The sequence below is a fragment of the Mustelus asterias genome, chromosome 24, assembly GCF_964213995.1.
Source record: "Mustelus asterias chromosome 24, sMusAst1.hap1.1, whole genome shotgun sequence".
In the NCBI taxonomy this organism is placed as follows: domain Eukaryota; kingdom Metazoa; phylum Chordata; class Chondrichthyes; order Carcharhiniformes; family Triakidae; genus Mustelus; species Mustelus asterias.
The window spans coordinates 997,332-1,016,142 of record NC_135824.1 but is presented as its reverse complement, the minus strand read 5'-3'; the positions used below and the strand labels follow the sequence as shown (position 1 = coordinate 1,016,142).

At 41.4% G+C, this 18,811-nt stretch overlaps 1 protein-coding gene across 6 annotated transcripts in view; it reads left to right on the top strand.

The window, feature by feature from the left end:
• usp8 (ubiquitin specific peptidase 8) overlaps positions 1-17,749 on the top strand; it is a 66,312-nt gene extending 48,563 nt beyond the window's left edge. For all 6 annotated transcript variants that reach the window (XM_078241115.1, XM_078241113.1, XM_078241114.1 and 3 more), the window contains exons 11-19: positions 1,072-1,650; positions 2,920-3,000; positions 3,654-3,913; positions 4,500-4,712; positions 5,540-5,750; positions 9,007-9,240; positions 10,941-11,083; positions 11,865-11,997; positions 14,228-17,749. In XM_078241115.1, coding sequence (XP_078097241.1) covers positions 1,072-1,650; positions 2,920-3,000; positions 3,654-3,913; positions 4,500-4,712; positions 5,540-5,750; positions 9,007-9,240; positions 10,941-11,083; positions 11,865-11,997; positions 14,228-14,413 — 2,040 coding nt within the window. In that variant the 3' untranslated portion in view covers positions 14,414-17,749. The remainder of the gene's footprint in view (positions 1-1,071; positions 1,651-2,919; positions 3,001-3,653; positions 3,914-4,499; positions 4,713-5,539; positions 5,751-9,006; positions 9,241-10,940; positions 11,084-11,864; positions 11,998-14,227) is intronic.
• The last annotated feature ends 1,062 nt before the right edge of the window (positions 17,750-18,811 follow it).

The following is an 18,811-nucleotide window of genomic DNA, read 5'->3' as shown; positions in this document are numbered from 1 at the left end:
TTGTGCCGAGCTTTATCTGAAACCAAGATCAAGCTATCCCACTCCCCATCATCCTGGTGTGCTCCATGTGCCTATCCAATAACCGCTTAAATGTTCCTAAAGTGTCTGACTCCACTATCACTGCAGGCAGTCCATTCCACACCCCAACCACTCTCTGCGTGAAGAACCTACCTCTGATATCCTTCCTGTATCTCCCACCACGAACCCTATAGTTATGCCCCCTTGTAATAGCTCCATCCACCCGAGGAAATAGTCTTTCATAAAATAGTCTTTGAACAATTTACGTTTGAAGCTATGTCGACAATTGCAGCTATTGTTGTCTAGCTATTCTGTTTGATAAAATTGCAGTTTAGTGTCAGATATAGCTTAGTTTGTGCGTTGCACACTTGTCTCTCGAATTACAATATTCTGGGTTTAAGGCTTACTCCAGTACTTGGGCCCAAAAATTAAGACTGCATTACTGAGGGATTGCTGCAAGTGTCATTTTTCGGATGATAGATTAAAGGGAGGTACCATCTACTCCCTCGTGGATGCAAGATCCCAAGACATCATTCCAAAGAAGAACAACACATTCTCTGATGATTATAATGTTGTGGTTTTTGGAAACCTGCTATGAGCAAGTTAGCTACTTATTTTTCTACATTTCAGCAGTAGCCATGCTTTGAAAGTACTCTAGTGTTAACGTTTGGGTCTGTATGACTCTTCAGAACTCTGAAGTAGAGTCATACAACTCTCAATGTTAACTCTGCTTTTTTTCTCCACAGATGCTGCCAGACCTGCTGGGTTTGTTCAACATTTTCCGTTTTTATTTCAGATTTCCTGTATCCAGTATTTTGCTTTTATTTGGAAGAACTCCATTGGCTGAAAAGAGCACTTTGGGGTATCTTGTAGATGTGAAAGCTGCTGAATAAATCAGTCTTGCACATATTGGTGGCCTCGTCACGTTCTCTTTCACTCTGTACCTCTAACGTACGTGTGTTGAATAGCCGATGTCTGATTGCTATTTTTAATGAGTATCTTTGTACGGTCCTGAATTACCCCAAAGACAATTCTGCTTTTGTGTTTGAACAGGTCGATCGAACAAAAAAACCTTCAATGAAACTGCCAGATCGGCCTCAACCTAAAATAGAGGTTGTTGGTGCTGATGATCAATCCATTCGCAATGGACCAGTGATTCCAGATCGTTCAACAAAACCACCGATGGAAGCACAGAAATCACTCACGGATGAAGAGAGAAACCAGATCCATGCTGAAGCAGCACTCATTAGCGAGAAGGCCAGGATGGAGAAAGAACAGCGTGAAAGAAGGCAGGAAGAACAGAGGCAAGAGAAGGAGAGACTGGAGAGAGAAAGGGAAGAACAAGAGCGCAGAGAAATTGAACAGCAAGAGGAGGAAGAAAAAGAGCTTAAAATAAAAGCAGAGCAAGAGAGAGAGCGCAGAGAAAATGAGGAACAGAAAATGCAGGAACGTGAAGACCGACAGCGGAAAGAAGAAGCAGAAAGAAAAAGACTAGCAGACCAAGAAAAGCCATCACCAGAAAAAAAGGGCAAAATTGAAAGCCAAGTAAGCGATCAAGTAGACCTGAGGAAAAGCAGTGGTGAACAATCTGTCTCTGAGCCAGAGGGCAGTGACACAAGCGCAGAGAAACAGGTACATCACTGGCAACATTACATTTAAAGAAGACCAGTAAGATAATGACAGGTGGAAGAGAAAAGGATACTTGACCAGTCAGGAAGAATCTTTTCATCCTCTTCCCTTGAAGTTTCTATAAGAATCTATGATTCTATAAGAAGGGAAAGAGTGGGGAAATGGGATTAGACTAAATGGTTCCATTCACCAATAGAACCCCAATAGGAATTACTGCTTTAATTTCTATAAAAGTTGTAACATAAACGGGGTGGTCATTATGGAATAACAAGTTTTCAGAGTGTGCTCTGGATTTCACAAAGGTCATATATTGCAATTAACTAATTTATAATGGCTTGTTTAGACACAGCAATGAAATTGGTCATGGGTGGCAGGAAAATGGGAGGTCAGAGAACACATCTTCAAGGAAGATGAAAGAACATATTCAAAAAATCCTCGGGGTTGAATTTGATTTTCTTTTACCAATAGTCATTTATCTTTTAAACTTTTACATTTTGGATATGACTGGTGCACCCATCCCAGTTAACTACAAAATCCTCCTCGATAACATGAGGTGTGTCCTCCAAATTTGGGAAGCTGTCTCTCAGACTAGTTAAGCAGCAACCTGATAATAGTCATATTCAAAGATTGTTTATCTTTCAGCCAATGTCCCACATTCCTCCAGCACTATTCTTGGGTGTGTTGTCACCCATTGGCAGCACAGTGATAAAGATTGGAAGGGGTAGAAAGGAGTGACTCTGGGAGTCCTCAACCTTGATTGTTTTTCTATTCGTTCATAGGATGAGTATTGTTGGCTAGGCCAGCCTATGTTGGCCATTCCCTATTGTCCTTGCAAAGGCTAAGCTGTCCACATGTCATTAGGTCACACAGGCACTAGCATGAGGATTGAATTTGCGATTTTGTTTTCGATTTATGATTGTGAACAAATTAAAATGAAAGGACAGAATACAGACAATGGAATGGGGACAGAATGCAGTCTGTGCGCCCATCCCAGTTATTCCTCACTCCAAGCCTTCGCTGTGTGCATCAACTAGCAATATGTAAATTCCTTTGATTGGATTCTGGGTTTCACTATCTGAAACGGTGCTGATTTCTTACTTATATTTTTGGAACTGCGGTTTATATCTGTGCGGTTTATATCTGTGCGGTTTATATCTGTGCGGTTTATATCTGTGTGCACATCTCATGAAAAGAGTTTTATGCACGTGAATATTTTTCTTTCGACTATCTGCACAAAACCTTTAAATGAAACTTCATTTTTTTTATATATAGGAACATCGCGATACATTAATCAGAGCAAGGAGTGAGGAAATGGGCCGCTCGGTCCCAGGCTTACCACCAGGTTGGATGAAGGTACAGTGACCATTTGTAATTTTTGACAAAAAAACAGGTGTTTTCCCCAGGGGATTCATTTACATTTTTTCAGCCAAACTCTGGAAAGATTCTGCATCTTTTCAGGAAACAAGAATCACATTTTCCCTCACCTGTCGGTCCGTGAATTACTCTGTCACAGGCACAATGACCAAGGTATCTGTTTTCGACAAGGCACTGTTCCAGTTGATGCTTTCCACTTGTTTGTTTATTCCTTTTTGCTGAAAGTAGCACAGCTGGCTGAAGAATTCAGTGTGTGGAATTATAACCGCAGCTGTGCAGCAGTTTATTGGACCAATATCCTTTGTCTCTGGCAGAGTGCTTATTTTGTAATTGCAGCAAGATTAACATTGCAACGAAGAAACAGTGCCAATCCAAGCTGGCACTGTGAAACTCTGCGGGTACTCCTTTTTCTTGTACAAGGGCAGTTATTTCTGTCATCTACAACACACAGCTTTGAGAAAATAAATAACTTTTAGACAGGTTTTTCCAACTTTTTCACAATCAAGCAAGATAATATCTTTTAATAGAATAAGTTTCACTGCAGATTGCCTCCTTTTTGGTTTTACAGTAGAAAAACAATAAAAATCTAATCATTTAAGTGGAGCTTTCACCTTGTATTTGCTCCTTTCTAGTTTCTTGATGTGGTGACTGGGACCTACCGTTACTATCATTCACCAACCAACACTGTTCACATGTATCCACCTGAAATGGTCCCGTCGATTACACCTCCTGCCACCCCTCCAGCTCATAAAGCCAAAGCACAAAGCGCAGCAGATGTTGATGTTCCCAAGTTAAAACGGTCATTCTCCTCACCGGACATTGCCCAAGCAGTTCAAGATGAACAAAGCAAAGTAACAACAAAACTAGTGCCCAGAGTCAATCGGGAAACCAAGTAGGTTCTTTTAACTGCTTTCAAAGTCATTTAGCTACTGTGTGATTATTGACATACTCAAATCATTAATTATCTCTTGTAAAAATTAAGATATTATTTACTAATGTTCTGTTCCCATCTTGGGCCAGTAACCTGTTCCCAAGTCTTTGTTATTGCCACACTGGACCTGACATCCAGAGAACCCATACTTGGCTGAGGTAAACTTATTTGCCCATTCTCACCCCCCAGTTTACCATTCCTCCCAAATGCAAAATACGCAGGAACCCTGCAAGATTATCTTGTATTACAAAGGCTGTAGCTAGCATTCACTTTTCTAATGACATCGTAATGTAATGTGTTAATTATAGCCATCTGTATCATGGAGATAATCTTGAAAAACATAACTGAACAATTAAAAACAAGTTCCCCAGTAAAACGTTTATAAAATCAGAGCCTTTCTTCACTCTAATTTACGTAATTTCAGACAGTAAATAATATGTACATTACAAATTAATGGTTATAATTGAGGACTTGGATAATCCTAAAATTAGAAACTTACTGTTCCTCGTCCTAAATCGAAAGGACTTCTGTTTTGCGTCTTTTACAGGCCACTTGGCTACAGCAAAACCGAAATTTCCAGCCCCTCTGCTTCTCAAATCCGAAACTTGAATCCTGTATACGGAGGGATGGGACGAGCACTGACTGGCCTGAGAAACCTTGGCAACACCTGCTATATGAATTCCGTTTTGCAGTGTTTATGCAACACTCCCCATCTGGCAGAGTACTTCAATAAAAATTACTACCAACAAGATATTAACAGGTAAAAAATATCACTCCTGGTTAAGGTCACAATCTGATGAAAGAAAAAAGTCTTGCATTTATTAGTAGCTCTCTGTGACTAAAGTGCTTTATAGTCAGTGAATTACTCCTGAAGTCTAGAGATTTCTAATGTGGGAAATGCAGCAGCCAATTTGTACACAGCTATCTCCCACAAACAACAGGATGATAACGAAAACATCTGTTTTTTAAAAAGTGATGTTGATTGAGGGGTAACTATTGACCACATCACTGGGAATATCTCCTCTGCTCATCAGAATAACTGCTATCTGAGAGAGAGCAGGGTTTTAGTTTAACATCTCGTGCAAAAGATGAGACCAAGATCCACACCTGTTGGCCACATTAATAATTCGTACCCCACACTGTCACATTCCAACCCATTGAGGGAGTTCAATGTATACATCACACCCAGTGTTCTGGCTAAGTTGCGCGACTCTGGAGCTGTGTATCAATCTAGAAGGTACCACACAACCTTATTCCTGAGAAATACTGTGTGTCTGCAGCTGTCTGAAACAACTGAAGGAAGGCAGTGAAAAACCTGGCCTGGCACAACTAAACTTTAAGCTTGATTACACATTGTGGTTGTGAAGGTCCCAGACTGTTCTGAATTGCAGAATCAACAATACTCAAATGCTGAATCTGAGTTAATTCACAGTGAACTCATCAGAGCTTTAAAATGTTGATTGTAACTAGACTGAATGTTGATGCTCCCTCCATCCCTTCCTAGATGTTAATGCCCCCTCTGCTTTACTAGACATTGTACGCAGTTGTTTAGTGTGAAAAATTTCAATTTCTAATTTGTTTTGATAGGTCGAACATTCTTGGTCATAAAGGCGATGTGGCTGAAGAGTTTGGTGTGATAATGAAGACCCTGTGGTCAGGTCAATATAAATGCATCAGTCCGAGGGACTTTAAGGGACGCATTGGAAAAATTAATGACACATTTGCAGGGTATGTGCAGCAAGATTCCCAGGAACTGCTTCTATTTTTAATGGATGGACTCCATGAAGACCTTAACAAAGTAAGAGCTCTCTGCATGCTCTGATATTATTGCAATAAATGAAAATATTTGAGGCAATTTGGAGAATGTGGTAAAATCCTGATACAGAGCAGAATTCTGCGCCTCGGGAATTGTTTAATCCTGTTTTTTTTACAGGGAGCTGGGATGTGTCTTTGGATGAAGTGACGCACAGCAATATATCAAAGAGTTGTCTCCATTTCTAATTCGCTAATATCATTACAGAAGTCTCCCCAGCTTTTTGACAAGTGTCTCAGAGTCATCGAGGTTCACAGCATGGAAACAGACCCTTCGGCCCAACTTGTCCATGCCGCCCTTTTTTTAAACCCCTAAGCTTGCCCCAAATGCCCGCATATGGCCCATATCCCTCTACCATTTTACCCATGTAACTGTCTAAATGCTTTTTAAAATACAAAATTGTACCCACCTCTACTACTACCTCTGGCAGCTTGTTCCAGACACTCACCACCCTCTGTGAAAAAATTGCCCCTCTGGACCCTTTTGTATCTCTCCCCCTCACCTTAAACAATGGTCTCTTAAACAAAATGATCTCTTTAACAATGTTTACACAAGTTTAGAAGTTTGAACTTCCCACTAAGGTTAAATATATAAATCGATGAAGATCCAGCTGGGAACAGAATGAAATTGTGCAAGGATTGGCTCCTCCTATGTTCCAATCTAATGTTGGCTCCCAGCTATGTTTACGCTGCAGTTGCGTGTTAACTACAACATACTGTTGCCTTTCTGTTCTTGGTATCTTGTCATATCCCCAAAGAAACAGAAGACATAATTTTATTGGTATTTTCTTTCCTTATCAGTGAGTACAGAGACTAGTGTCAAAGTTGTGAATTGGAGTAGAAGCAAAGAGACAGTAACATGGGAGGAACAGCACTGTGTGCTCTCAGCTATGTCAACTTACCAAATATGCACAGATGAAAAGCCTTTTCTACTGGATCAATAAATTATTTTCTTGTTTCTAAAGATGGTTGCAGCTTCAAGTGAACTTGGCTGTAGACTAGTGGAATTGCTGCGATTTACTGAAGTTTAGTTATGTTGGTCAGCCACGAGAGCAGATCAGAGGCTGGGAGTTCTACCAAGAGTAACTCACCTCCTGACTCCCCACATTTTGTCCACCATCTATAAGGCACAAGTCAAGAGTGTGATTAAATACTCCCCACTTACCTGGATGAGTACAGCTCAAACAACACTCGCACTGTCCAGGAAAAAGTAGTCCCCTTAATCAATACCTCATTCCCAACTTAAATATTCACTCCCTTCACCACCAACACACACTGGCAGTAGTGTGTACCATCCACGAGATGCTCCGCAGCAACTCACCAAGGCTCCTTAGGCAGCACCTTCCAAACCCACAACCGTTACCATTTCAAAGGGCAAGGGCAGCAGATACACTGCCACCTGCAAGTTCTCTCCAACCCACGCAACATTCTGACCATTTCTTCACTGTTGCTAGGTCAAAATCCTAGAACTCCCTTCCTAACAGCACTATGGGTCTGCCTACAACTCTGGGATTGCAGCAGTTCAAGAAGGCAGCTCACCATCACCTTCTCAATTTGGGACGGTCAGCCTGTCCAGTGACGCTCACATCCCAAAAACAATAAACAAGTTGCATTGGACTGTATGATTCTGCTCTTTTTGCAAATGAATACAATGCATTTTGGGATGTTCATTGGAAGATGATAAAACGAAACCCAGCTTCCATTGTCACTATGGTAACATATTCCTAACCTCTGTTTCCACTGGTCAAACGTTGTTGGTGAATATTCAATTTGGCAGTTTTTTGATCAGCTTAATGTGCAGGATTAAGCGCTGTTAGTCTGAAACTAGCCCAAATTGAGTACATTTTGGATTCTGGCGTACTCTTGCCCTGTTGAATGTTGTCTTTACAGCTTTAGGATTAGATGTGCACGATTTGTAAAGTCCGCTGCCCCGTTACAATGTAGAGGCACTGTGTTCTATCTGTGGGATGTTATCTATCTTGACTTCCAAAAGGCCTTTGACAAGGTGCCTCACGGGAGACTGCTGAGTAAAATAAGGGCCCATGGTATTCGAGGCAAGGTACTAACATGGATTGACGATTGGCTGTCAGACAGAAGGCAGAGAGTTGGGATAAAAGGTTCTTTCTCAGAATGGCAACCGGTGACAAGTGGTGTCCCGCAGGGTTCAGTGTTGGGGCCACAGCTGTTCTCTTTATATATTAACGATCTAGATGACGGGACTGGGAGCATTCTGGCCAAGTTTGCCGATGATACAAAGATAGGTGGAGGGGCAGGTAGTATTGAGGAGGTGGGGAGGCTGCAGAAAGATTTAGACAGTTTAGGAGAGTGGTCCAAGAAGTGGCTGATGAAATTCAACGTGGGCAAGTGCGAGGTTGTACACTTTGGAAAAAAGAATAGAGGCATGGACTATTTTCTAAACGGTGACAAAATTCATAATGCTAAAGTGCAAAGGGACTTGGGAGTCCTAGTCCAGGATTCTCTAAAGGTAAACTTGCAGGTTGAGTCCGTAATTAAGAAAGCAAATGTAATGTTGTCATTTATCTCAAGAGGCTTGGAATACAAAAGCAGGGATGTACTTCTGAGGCTTTATAAAGCACTGGTTAGGCCCCATTTGGAGTACTGTGAGCAATTTTGGGCCCCACACCTCAGGAAGGACATACTGGCACTGGAGCGGGTCCAGCGGAGATTCACACGGATGATCCCAGGAATGGTAGGCCTGACATACGGTGAACGTCTGAGGATCGTGGGATTATATTCATTGGAGTTTAGGAGGTTGAGGGGAGATCTGATAGAAACTTACAAGATAATGAACGGCTTAGATAGGATGGACGTAGGGAAGTTGTTTCCATTAACAGGGGAGACTAGGACGCGGGGGCACAGCCTTAGAATAAAAGGGAGTCACTTTAGAACAGAGATGAGGAGAAATTTCTTCAGCCAGAGAGTGGTGGGTCTGTGGAATTCATTGCCACAGAGGGCTGTGGAGGCCGAGACGTTGAGCGTCTTCAAGACAGAAATTGATAAATTCTTGATTTCTCGAGGAATTAAGGGCTATGGGGAGAGAGCGGGTAAATGGAGTTGAAATCAACCATGATTGAATGGTGGAGTGGACTCGATGGGCCGAATGGCCTTACTTCCGCTCCTATGTCTTATGGTCTTATGGTCTTATGGTTCTCACTTATTTTCATATCTAATATATAACAAATGTGACATACTAATTATTCTCACTTTCTAATTTCTCTCAGGCTGACCGGAAGAGATACAAGGAGGAAAACTGTGATAACTTGGATGACACGAGAGCAGCAGAACTAGCTTGGCAGAAGCACAAACATCTCAATGAGTCCATTATTGTGGCATTGTTCCAAGGCCAGTTCAAGTCAACAGTGCAGTGTCTGACTTGTCATAAAAGGTCTCGAACATTTGAAGCCTTTATGTATTTGTCTCTGCCCCTTCCGTCTTCTAGCAAATGTTCTTTGCAGGTAAAAAGTTTACATGAATTTTATAGATTATGTTTATTCACACTGTGTTCAAATTTTATGTTGCTCATTTGGGGGCGATTGGCAGTTTCTTATTGTATGATCAGGCTGAACTGTGCTGCTTCCATGGTTGAATTGCCTGCCATCGCGCACTTTTTGGAATGTAAGTCACGGAGAACCATTTTGTCAGATCTTTAGATGGAAGGGAGGGTACTGTGGAATTGAACTTTGCACAATCCACCGTCAGGGCAGGAGGAAGAAAACTCTCTCTGGGATGGAACTTTATTTTTCCACGTTCATGCTTTACAGGCCTCAACCCCGGCCCCAGTGCATTACTCACTGGCCAAGAGGTTAGGCATATAGCATGCTTGAGCTTGTATTAATGTTGGAGTCATTAGAAAATGTAGCTGTGCTGTGCGCTCTTCCCTTCTCCCACTCCATCCAGACCTCTAGAAGCACCTGTGCTGCTTCTAATGAGTGTGACTTGCATTTTGGGTGAACTGTTTCCTATTACTCCACAAGGTAAGGAACTGAGTTTGTAATTCCCAGATTCTGAGAGTTCCATGATCTTGGTATAATCAAGTTTCTGTGTCTGGGAATAAGGGCCAGAGTTCCTCCTCTAAGTTGCCACCCAGCAATTCCTGTTGCAAGTGAAAATCTGGGAGAATTGGAGCGGAGTTGTCATGTCCCAGAATCTGATAACCTGCTGACACATGATTTAACTAAAAGACATAGCATCCTTATCCTTGGAGCATCCCATCACACTTTTGCAATAAATGGATTAATTTTGAAGGGTTGTCATTGTTGTGTAGGAAAGCATGAACAAAGATCCCACAAATCGCAATGATGTGAATGACGAGAGGGTTTGTTTAATAACTGGCAAGTGTTGGCTGAGAAACTCAGAGCTCCCTGTTTTTGATGAGAGCTATAGGATTCTTCGTATTACCAGAGCAGGAAGGTGGTGCCTCGGTTTAATATCTGTGGTCTGAGAAACAGCACCTCTGGCACTGTGGCACACTCTCAGTAGTGTGCTGTAGTTTAACCTGGAATATGGAATCAACATTTTAAAGTGGATAAGGGAGGAAGTTGCTGGTAAAAGAAAACACTTTACCGAAACCAAAAGAGAAAATGCTGGAAAATCTCAGCAGGTCTGGCAGCATCTGTGAGGAGAGAAAGGAGCTGACGTGTCAAAAACAAAGGGTTGTCTGGACTCAACGTCAGCTCTTTTCTCTCCTTACAGATGCTGCCAGACCTGCTGAGATTTTCCAGCATTTTCTCTTGTTTTCAGATTCCAGCATCCGCAGTGATTTGCTTCTAACACTTTACTGAAAGCCTTTATGGAGCATTCCATGGAGTATTTCTGGAGCAGTCATTTTGAACTTTAGACATTTTTGTCTATTTTTTCTCTTGTTTCCCAATTGTTAGACATTAATGTGGATTTGAATCAAATGAACATTGAGGAATAGTTGTTCTAAGTGGGGTTAGTGCACCCAGAGCACATGTGATGGAGAGTTTGTGGTGCTCTGAGGAGAGGGTATTTGTCCTTCTGCCCCTTTACCCTAGTGTTCACCCTGGGCAGGGAATGTGTTGATCGTAATTCCAATCAATTTTTTAAAAAACGGTTAGAAGTTTTTTTCCATCAAAAATCTAAAACTTGTAGCAGCTTTCTAATTTTAATAGAATCTTAATGTTTTCTTTTGAAGGACTGCCTCAAATCCTTTTCCAAAGAGGAAAAGCTAACAGACAATAACCGATTTCACTGCAGCAACTGCAAGACACACAGGGATGCTACAAAGAAGTTAGAGATCTGGAAACTGCCACCTATCCTATTGGTGCATCTAAAACGGTGTGGTTCTTTTTTAATAAGATGATAGCTGTGACTCATAACAAATTGCACTGTGTTCCAGGCGGGTCTGTGTGTTTTTCCTTGAAGAAGGTTAACAACACCAGGTTAAAGTCCAACAGGTTTATTTGGTAGCAAAAGCCACACCAGCTTTCGGAGCTCCAAGCCCCTTCTTCAGGTGAGTCACCTGAAGAAGGGGCTTGGAGCTCCGAAAGCTTGTGTGGCTTTTGCTACCAAATAAACCTGTTGGACTTTAACCTGGTGTTGTTAAACTTGTTACTGTGTTTACCCCAGTCCAACGCCGGCACCTCCACATCATGTTTTTCCTTTGCCAACCTTTCACTCTGGCTTTTTGAGAGCACTTAGCCTCTGTCTCCTCATACAGAGGGTGGGTGGGTTGTGGAGAATTCGGTCAAAAGGTTCTCCTGATTACTGTTCAAGCTGGAAAGTACACTTGTGATTGTCTGGAGAGGGCTGGGGCTTTGACAGCGTAGCTGGAGGCTGCTCGCGCTGAGTGACTGAGCTATTGGACATGTACCTGTAGCATGAATTTAACTTCAGGTGGGAGGATTGTGCTTTGTTGATTTTTCTTTATCTATATTTAAATCAAAAGGCTGCAGTAAGAATCCAAGAGCTGTTGCTTGCTTCTCTTGCCCCCTCTGACCGCAGCAAGAGGTATAAACACAGCACAAGTCCCCATTGTACTCATTTGCTTGCCCTGCTATGTACTGTCCTGTTCTGTATATAACACTTTCTCTGTGGTTGATTTTTTTTGTTCTCACAGATTCTCTTATGAAGGAAGATGGAAACAGAAGTTACAGACAAATGTTGACTTTCCATTGGAGAATCTGGATCTGACCAACTACATAATTGGTCCCAGGAACAATGTGAAAAGATACAATTTATTTGCTGTGTCGGTAAGTAACTAAATTATCACCGCTTAGTAATTTTCTTCAGTCATGGTTAAGTAGCCATTAGGAATTGTGTTGCAAATTTCAGATAAATTACTGTAAAAATATTAGAAACCTGTGTCCAATCTGCTCTGTGGGTAATTGAATGTGTTGGGATGAATTCCGCCCCCTTAATGTCAATGGTTTTTCCAAATTATTGGGCACAGTCTTCTCTACTTCAATATTTTAAAATAAAGCTGCCTATGGTTGTTGGCATCTGATGAGACCAGTATTACACGTTGGATAAGTTTCCAGGTTTTTACTTTATTCACTAATGGGATGTGGGCATCGCTGGCTGGGCCAGCATTTATTATCCATCCCTAACTGCCCTTGAGAAGGTGATGGTGAGCTGCCTTCTTGCACCCCTGCATTGGCAGAGTCCAGGATTGAGTCGTGAATACCTTTCTTATCCACTCCAGGGAAGTGGTAAAAGGTGGAAATGAAATATTGCAGTGTTCTGTTTTAGCAGCATTTTGAGGTAACACATTCCAGCACTTTCACGGGAAGATATCGAAGACCCATGGCTATTGGGTTGGCATTTTTGCAATTAAATAGAAAAGGTAGCTGGAATTAGAGCAGTGTTTAAATGTCAGAAGGTAAATAAAATGTGGTCATCGTGAAATAAATTAGAAATGATGTGTCCAGGTAAAGGAATTAGAAGTTCACCATTGGCACGTGAGCTGATCTGAGACCCATTATTATAGTCAGTCTTTCTCCTGTGGAGTTGGAGAAGGGAAATAGAGACCAGGTATGGTCTTCGGGCAAAACAGGATTAGAAATTAGGGCCACTTGGACATTATCCACATCCTGTTTTAAAATCATTGTTCTGTGCTTATTTAGTATACTTTGAATTTAAATGATCTATACATTGAAGAGCAGATGGAGTTAGTCTGAGCAGAGGAGTTTCTCTACATTGTAGATTTGGAGAGAGGAGATCTAACACAGCTGCCTCTGCAAGCGTGTACTTAGTGCCACATAGTTACATGGCCAGTTTCCATTCTAAATATGAAAAGAAGAATCTATAATCAGAAGATAAAGTTGACTGGGATTGAATTGTCACAAACTATTTTGAACATTACTAATTAATGGTCTATGACATTGTGCAGGGATTTGTTGGAGGATGCTAGCTGGTCTATTTCTCAATGGTATTATAAAAGAATGAGACCAAATCAGCTGGAAGAGTTTTTAAGACATGGGACACTTTTTAGGAAGACCCTACCTTGAGTGAAATGGCCTCTTCACGTACCCTGGAGCCTTTACCCAAGAGTTTTGCACTAACCTGTTTACTAAGCAAATAGTTACTTGTACCTGGTAACTGGAGTCTCACTACAGGTGTGAGGAGTTTTTTTTCTAGATGTTAATTAGCTAGCTTTGTCATTCATTCATTCACAGGGCAAGGGTAATTGCTGACTGGACTGGCAGTTATTGCTCTCGGCTGGTGTTGGTGAGCCACTGTTGTTTGTGCAATTTTGGTTTGCCACTCTCGTTTTGGAGAACAATTGCACATTAATCTCATTGGTACAGGACTTGGATCCTATGGGGTGGACTGGTTAAAACACCACTTTCTTCCCTAAAATAGTTTTTAAAATTTCATACTCAGCATTACTGATTATTCCAGTTTTGTTTTATTAACTGATTTTCTTTTATTCATTTGTGGGATGTGGGTGTCACTGGCTAGACCAGCATTTATTGCCTGTTCCTAGTTGCCCTTGAGACGGTGGTAGTGAGCTGCCGCCTTGAACTGCTGCAGTCCCTGAGGTGTAGGTACACCCACAGTGCTGTTAGGGAAGGAGTTTCAGGATTTTAACCCAGTGACAGTGAAGGAACAGTGATATTTCCGAGTCAGGATAGCGTGTGGGTTGGAGGGGAGCTTGCAGGTGGTGGTGTTCCCAGGTATCTGCTGCTCTTCCCTCCAGCTGATTCTAAAACTGTCGTAGTGGAGTTTCAATGTCTCCGAATTTACTCCTGAACTCTGGGTTACTGGTCCAGTTATATTGCCACTTCCCATCTGCTTTCAATATCAGTGAAAATCGACCACAAAATCTGTCTACATCTCATGAAATCTACAAAACAGTTAAAAATATTCCTTCATGTTAAGTGTTAAACTCTGAAACGGATCAGCCTCACAGCTGAATAACATTAACCATCTTAAAATAGTTCATGTTAACCATTGCTGTTGATTTTTGAATTTGTATAGAACCATTATGGAGGGCTGGATGGAGGACACTATACCGCCTACTGCAAGAATGCAGTGAAGCAGCGCTGGTTCAAATTCGATGACCAGGATGTTTCGGAGATATCTGCTTCTTCAGTCAGATCATCAGCGACCTACATTCTCTTCTACAGTTCACTGGAGCTGCGCGTGGCTGATTTGGCAACATAGAGTTCAGTGCAGTGCATTTCCAGAGTGACACTCCAATATTAGTTACCTATCAAGACTTGTTGGGCATGTGACCAGGAAAATTAGCAGCAACTCCAGCTGTGATAAAATTTATTGCGTTTCAACACTAGAGCTTAACTATATGATCTGCCCTTTATACTTTACCAGAAAATAAGAGTTTTTGTTATCTAACAAAATAACTGCCTATTTAGAATGATTACAAGAATGTTGAATATCCTGTTTACTGAACCCAGTTTGTAGTTGCAACAATCTGAAGAGCCATAATTCATTGCCCTTTACAAGATCTTTGCTATTCCATGTGACAAAGCAGCAGTCTTGATTCCCTTAAATGACTTGTTCCTGTTAAAATGGCCTTTCTATATTATAGTGAATCTTTCTGTACTGTGAAAATAGCCAGGAGTAATCTAAGCAGATGGGAATGTATCTGTACATAATGATTGCAGAGTTGCACAAAATGTGTATGTGTATATAATATATAAATAGTTTTAAAAAGTTATTGTACTATTATTTGAAGTAACCGTGCATATATTTCTACTAAACCGTTGAGGTGATTAAATGAAAATTCAATTCTGCTGCATTTGACCTTAACCAAAAGTTATATTGTGAATCAAAAATTATTTTCAGACTTTTACAAAAAGTGTGAATTAAATGTATCAATATACTTTGAGTTGAGATCTGAACAGCCTGTACCATTCATTAATGGCAATGGTTGTCGACCTTTGCTTATTTTGGGCTTTTCCACATTCGTGCAGTTACTGTGTAACTGCTCAACTGTTTGATCCATTATTCCTTTCCTGGTGATGTCTCTGGTCTGAGATGTATGATGTTTGTGTGGAGGAATTCAGAAGTCATTTCTCTTCACGTTCCTACCCTACATTTGCCTGCCTTCCATGTGTTAATATTGAAAATAACGATGTTTTCCGAGACTGTCGGAATTCTCGTCTCCTTCCCTGTTCTTAATGTGAGAGCAGGAAGAAAAATTAAAAAGGGTTAATGGAATGTTGGCCTTTCTCAGGGAAGCTGGAATATAGCTGTACAGAGCTCTGATCAGAACCCAACACGACCTACTGCGCTTGGGGAAGGATAAATTAGCTTTGGAGGGAAGCCGCACCAAATGATACTGATCTAAAATACTTAAATTGATGGCAGGAATAGGGATAAGTAGAACAAAGAACAGTACAGGAACAGGCCCTTTGGCCCACCAAGTCTGCGCTGATCACGTTGTCCTATCTGGACCAACCACCTGTATTCCTCTATTTCCCACCTGTTCATGATAAGTCTTAAATGTCGCTAACGTATTTGCCTCAATCACCTCACTTGGCAATGCATTCCAGGCCCCCACCACCCTCTGTATAAAAAAAAAATCTCCCCTGCACATCTCCACTGAACCTTCCCCCCCTTATCTTGAACTAATTGAAGTTGGGAGTTCAGGGTGATTTTCCTTCCCTCAGTGGGAAATGGAGCTCTCTCGCTCAGAACCATTTGAAAAAAAATTAAAACTGAGATTGATCATTTTGGGTGATTATATTGAGGGCGACAAAACTGAGGTAAGCCATTGTCCAATTGAATAGTGGAACAGACCCTTTGGTTCTGCTTGTCCCTGAGTCTTTACATTATCATGGCCGAGAGCAGAAGTTCACCAAGACAGACGGGTTGCATTCCAAGCACAGGCCTGGCTTTTGACATTTTGTTGCATTCTTCCCAGTTTGACACTTTCTGGTGGAGACACTGGTAACTTGTACCATCAACTGGAACCGGAAATGGCCATGAGTTCACTGACTGACCCCTGGCCTGTATGTTGATTCCCTTTAGACATCATTTCCTTTGACATATCCTACATCAATATAGAATGAAATGTAAAATCAATTAAATAATCCAAGCATTTAATTTAAAAACAAAGAATCAAGCTGAAAGTCAAAGATCAACCTTCCTCAGTGGATGTTTGAATTCTGCAGTATTTCTAGAGAATCAGTTGCTCTGTGAAAAGAATAATTAACTTGTGAACTTGTGGAAACGCAAGTGTCACTACACAGTATGTTGGATGACTTTGTTTTACTAAACTTACACTAGTTGGCTGGTTTGTGTTGCAGTGATGTCAATAGTGTGGGTGTTCAGTTCCTTGCTGTGTTATTTTAACCATGCCTCTTGCTTGAGGTGTGGAGATCGTCGGGTTAAATCAATACCTGGTTAGATCCTCAGGTTAAGTCACTCAAAGGGGAGAACAGCATATGGTCATCGAGGAGGTCCACAGTGTGTGTGTGTGTTACATCTATTACTGGCAGCATGGTGGCACAGTGGTTAGCACTGCTGCCTCACAGCACCAGGGACTCTGGTTTGATTCCCAGCTTGGGTCATTGTGCGGAGTTTGCATGTTCTCCCCATGTCTGCGTGGGTTTCTTCCAGGTGCTCCCATTTCCTCCCACAGTCCAATGATGTGCAGGTTAGATGGATTGGTCATGCTAAATTGCCCCTTAGTGTCAGGGGAATTGGGGTAAATATGTGAAGTTACAGGGATAGGGCCTGGGTGGGATTGTGACTGGTGCAGATGCGATGGGCTGAATGACCTCCTGCACTGTAGGGATTCTGTGATCCTCCCCAGCATTAGTTATAGCGTTCCTACGTTAGCATTAGAGGGGAAGATCTTCCATCACATCAAGGAGTTAAATTCTGATAACCCTTACAGAATTTATGCCTCTAAGTCTGGCCAATGTTCCTGCAGAGCTGCAGTTTGTCTTGTGCTACATAGAACAATGCATAATGATGCAGAAAGAGACCACACTGAAAAAGCTGGCCACGCACAGGGGAAAATTGCTTCAGACTGGACTAAATTTTATTTCAAAGCTCTTACAATTTTCTGTTGATACTTAACCTCTTGAAAGGAAAAACAGTTCAGTGCATTAACCATCAGCTATGGCAAATTAAAATATCTCATTTTATTAAAACACTTTCTCAGCACTGAACAGCAGATTTTGCGATTTGTGTTAAATAGGATTGGAATTCATTAAACTTCCGTATCAAATATTAATTAGTCATTTTCTGAATTATTTTTGGCATCTAAAGTTATTTTATAATGGTGACTGGTTTTACGCACAGACCGATTGGTTTATAAGACAAATGTCCACTGCCCTCCACCTATTTCTGATCTCCCTGCAATATTTTATTTTGAAATTCAGTCTCACTGGCAATATTTTCATGTTTAATCAACAGTGGGATTTTTTTACCTGACTCATAATATGATGTCTTTTATTTTGTAATCATTTTAGAACTGTCATGTTTTATTTCACATTTCCCTATATTAAACGCCGTGATTCAATCACCCATTTGCTAAACGTTTCTGTTCTTTGCTGTCTCTCCCAGTCCTGCTTATCCACTCCAGTTAATGCTCACTGTTCTGCTTTTCTACATACTTGCATATGATTTATGGAACTACACATTTGGATTACATGATGTGTCTGTTTGAAGAGCTGATGCTGCGGGTGTGCATTCGCTGACAACAATGCTTTTATTTTTTTCACTCCGTTATGGTGTGCTGGATAACATTCCCGTCCTAAAAGTTTATTAGTGCATGGCTGATGAGTTGGGCGACTGTCCTTTATAATGTTTAACCAGAGTTCTACAGCTGCCAGATTGTGCTGCTTTCCCTTCCTGCCAGCAGTTTTGGTGCACTTATCACGTTCCAAGCTTTCTTGCACTTGTCCAGTTCGATGAAAGTAAAGCTTCACCTTTTCCACTTGTCCCGGGATCATGGGGACAGATTTCACTACAGAATAGCTTAAAGCATATTCTTTGGTTTGAAACATCTCACCATGCTTAGAAATGTCAGAGGAATGAGGGACTTTATTTTTCCCTGCCTGTTGTCCTTATAGGTGGGTGGATTTACAGATTTGGGATTATTGTCAAAGGAGCCTTGGCAAGTTCCTGAAATGCATCGTGAAGATGATGCACACTGCAGACAAGTTGTGGAGGCAATTATTTTGTAAAGTGGTGTATTGGGTGCAGACTGTCCTGGATGATGTCAAGCTTCTTGGAGCTGCACTCAGCCAGGCAAGTGGAAGCATATTCCATCAGATTGCCAACACTGCAGGGATTATTGATGAAGCAGCTGATCCTTGTGCCAGGGCAGAGCTCAAAGGAGCTCCTACAGTCCTGGGCTGAGATGATTAATCTCCCAACAGACACAGCCATCCTTCTGTGTGTTAGATACCGTACATCTCCAGTCCATGGAAAGTTTCTGCTATTACCCAGTGACTTCGGTTTTACTAGATTTCCTTTATGCAACAGTCAAATGTTGCCTTGAGGTCAAAGGCAGTCACCACAACTCTGCTATTCTGCAATTTTTGATCATGTTTGGACCATTGTAAGGAAACCTGGAGCCTGGGG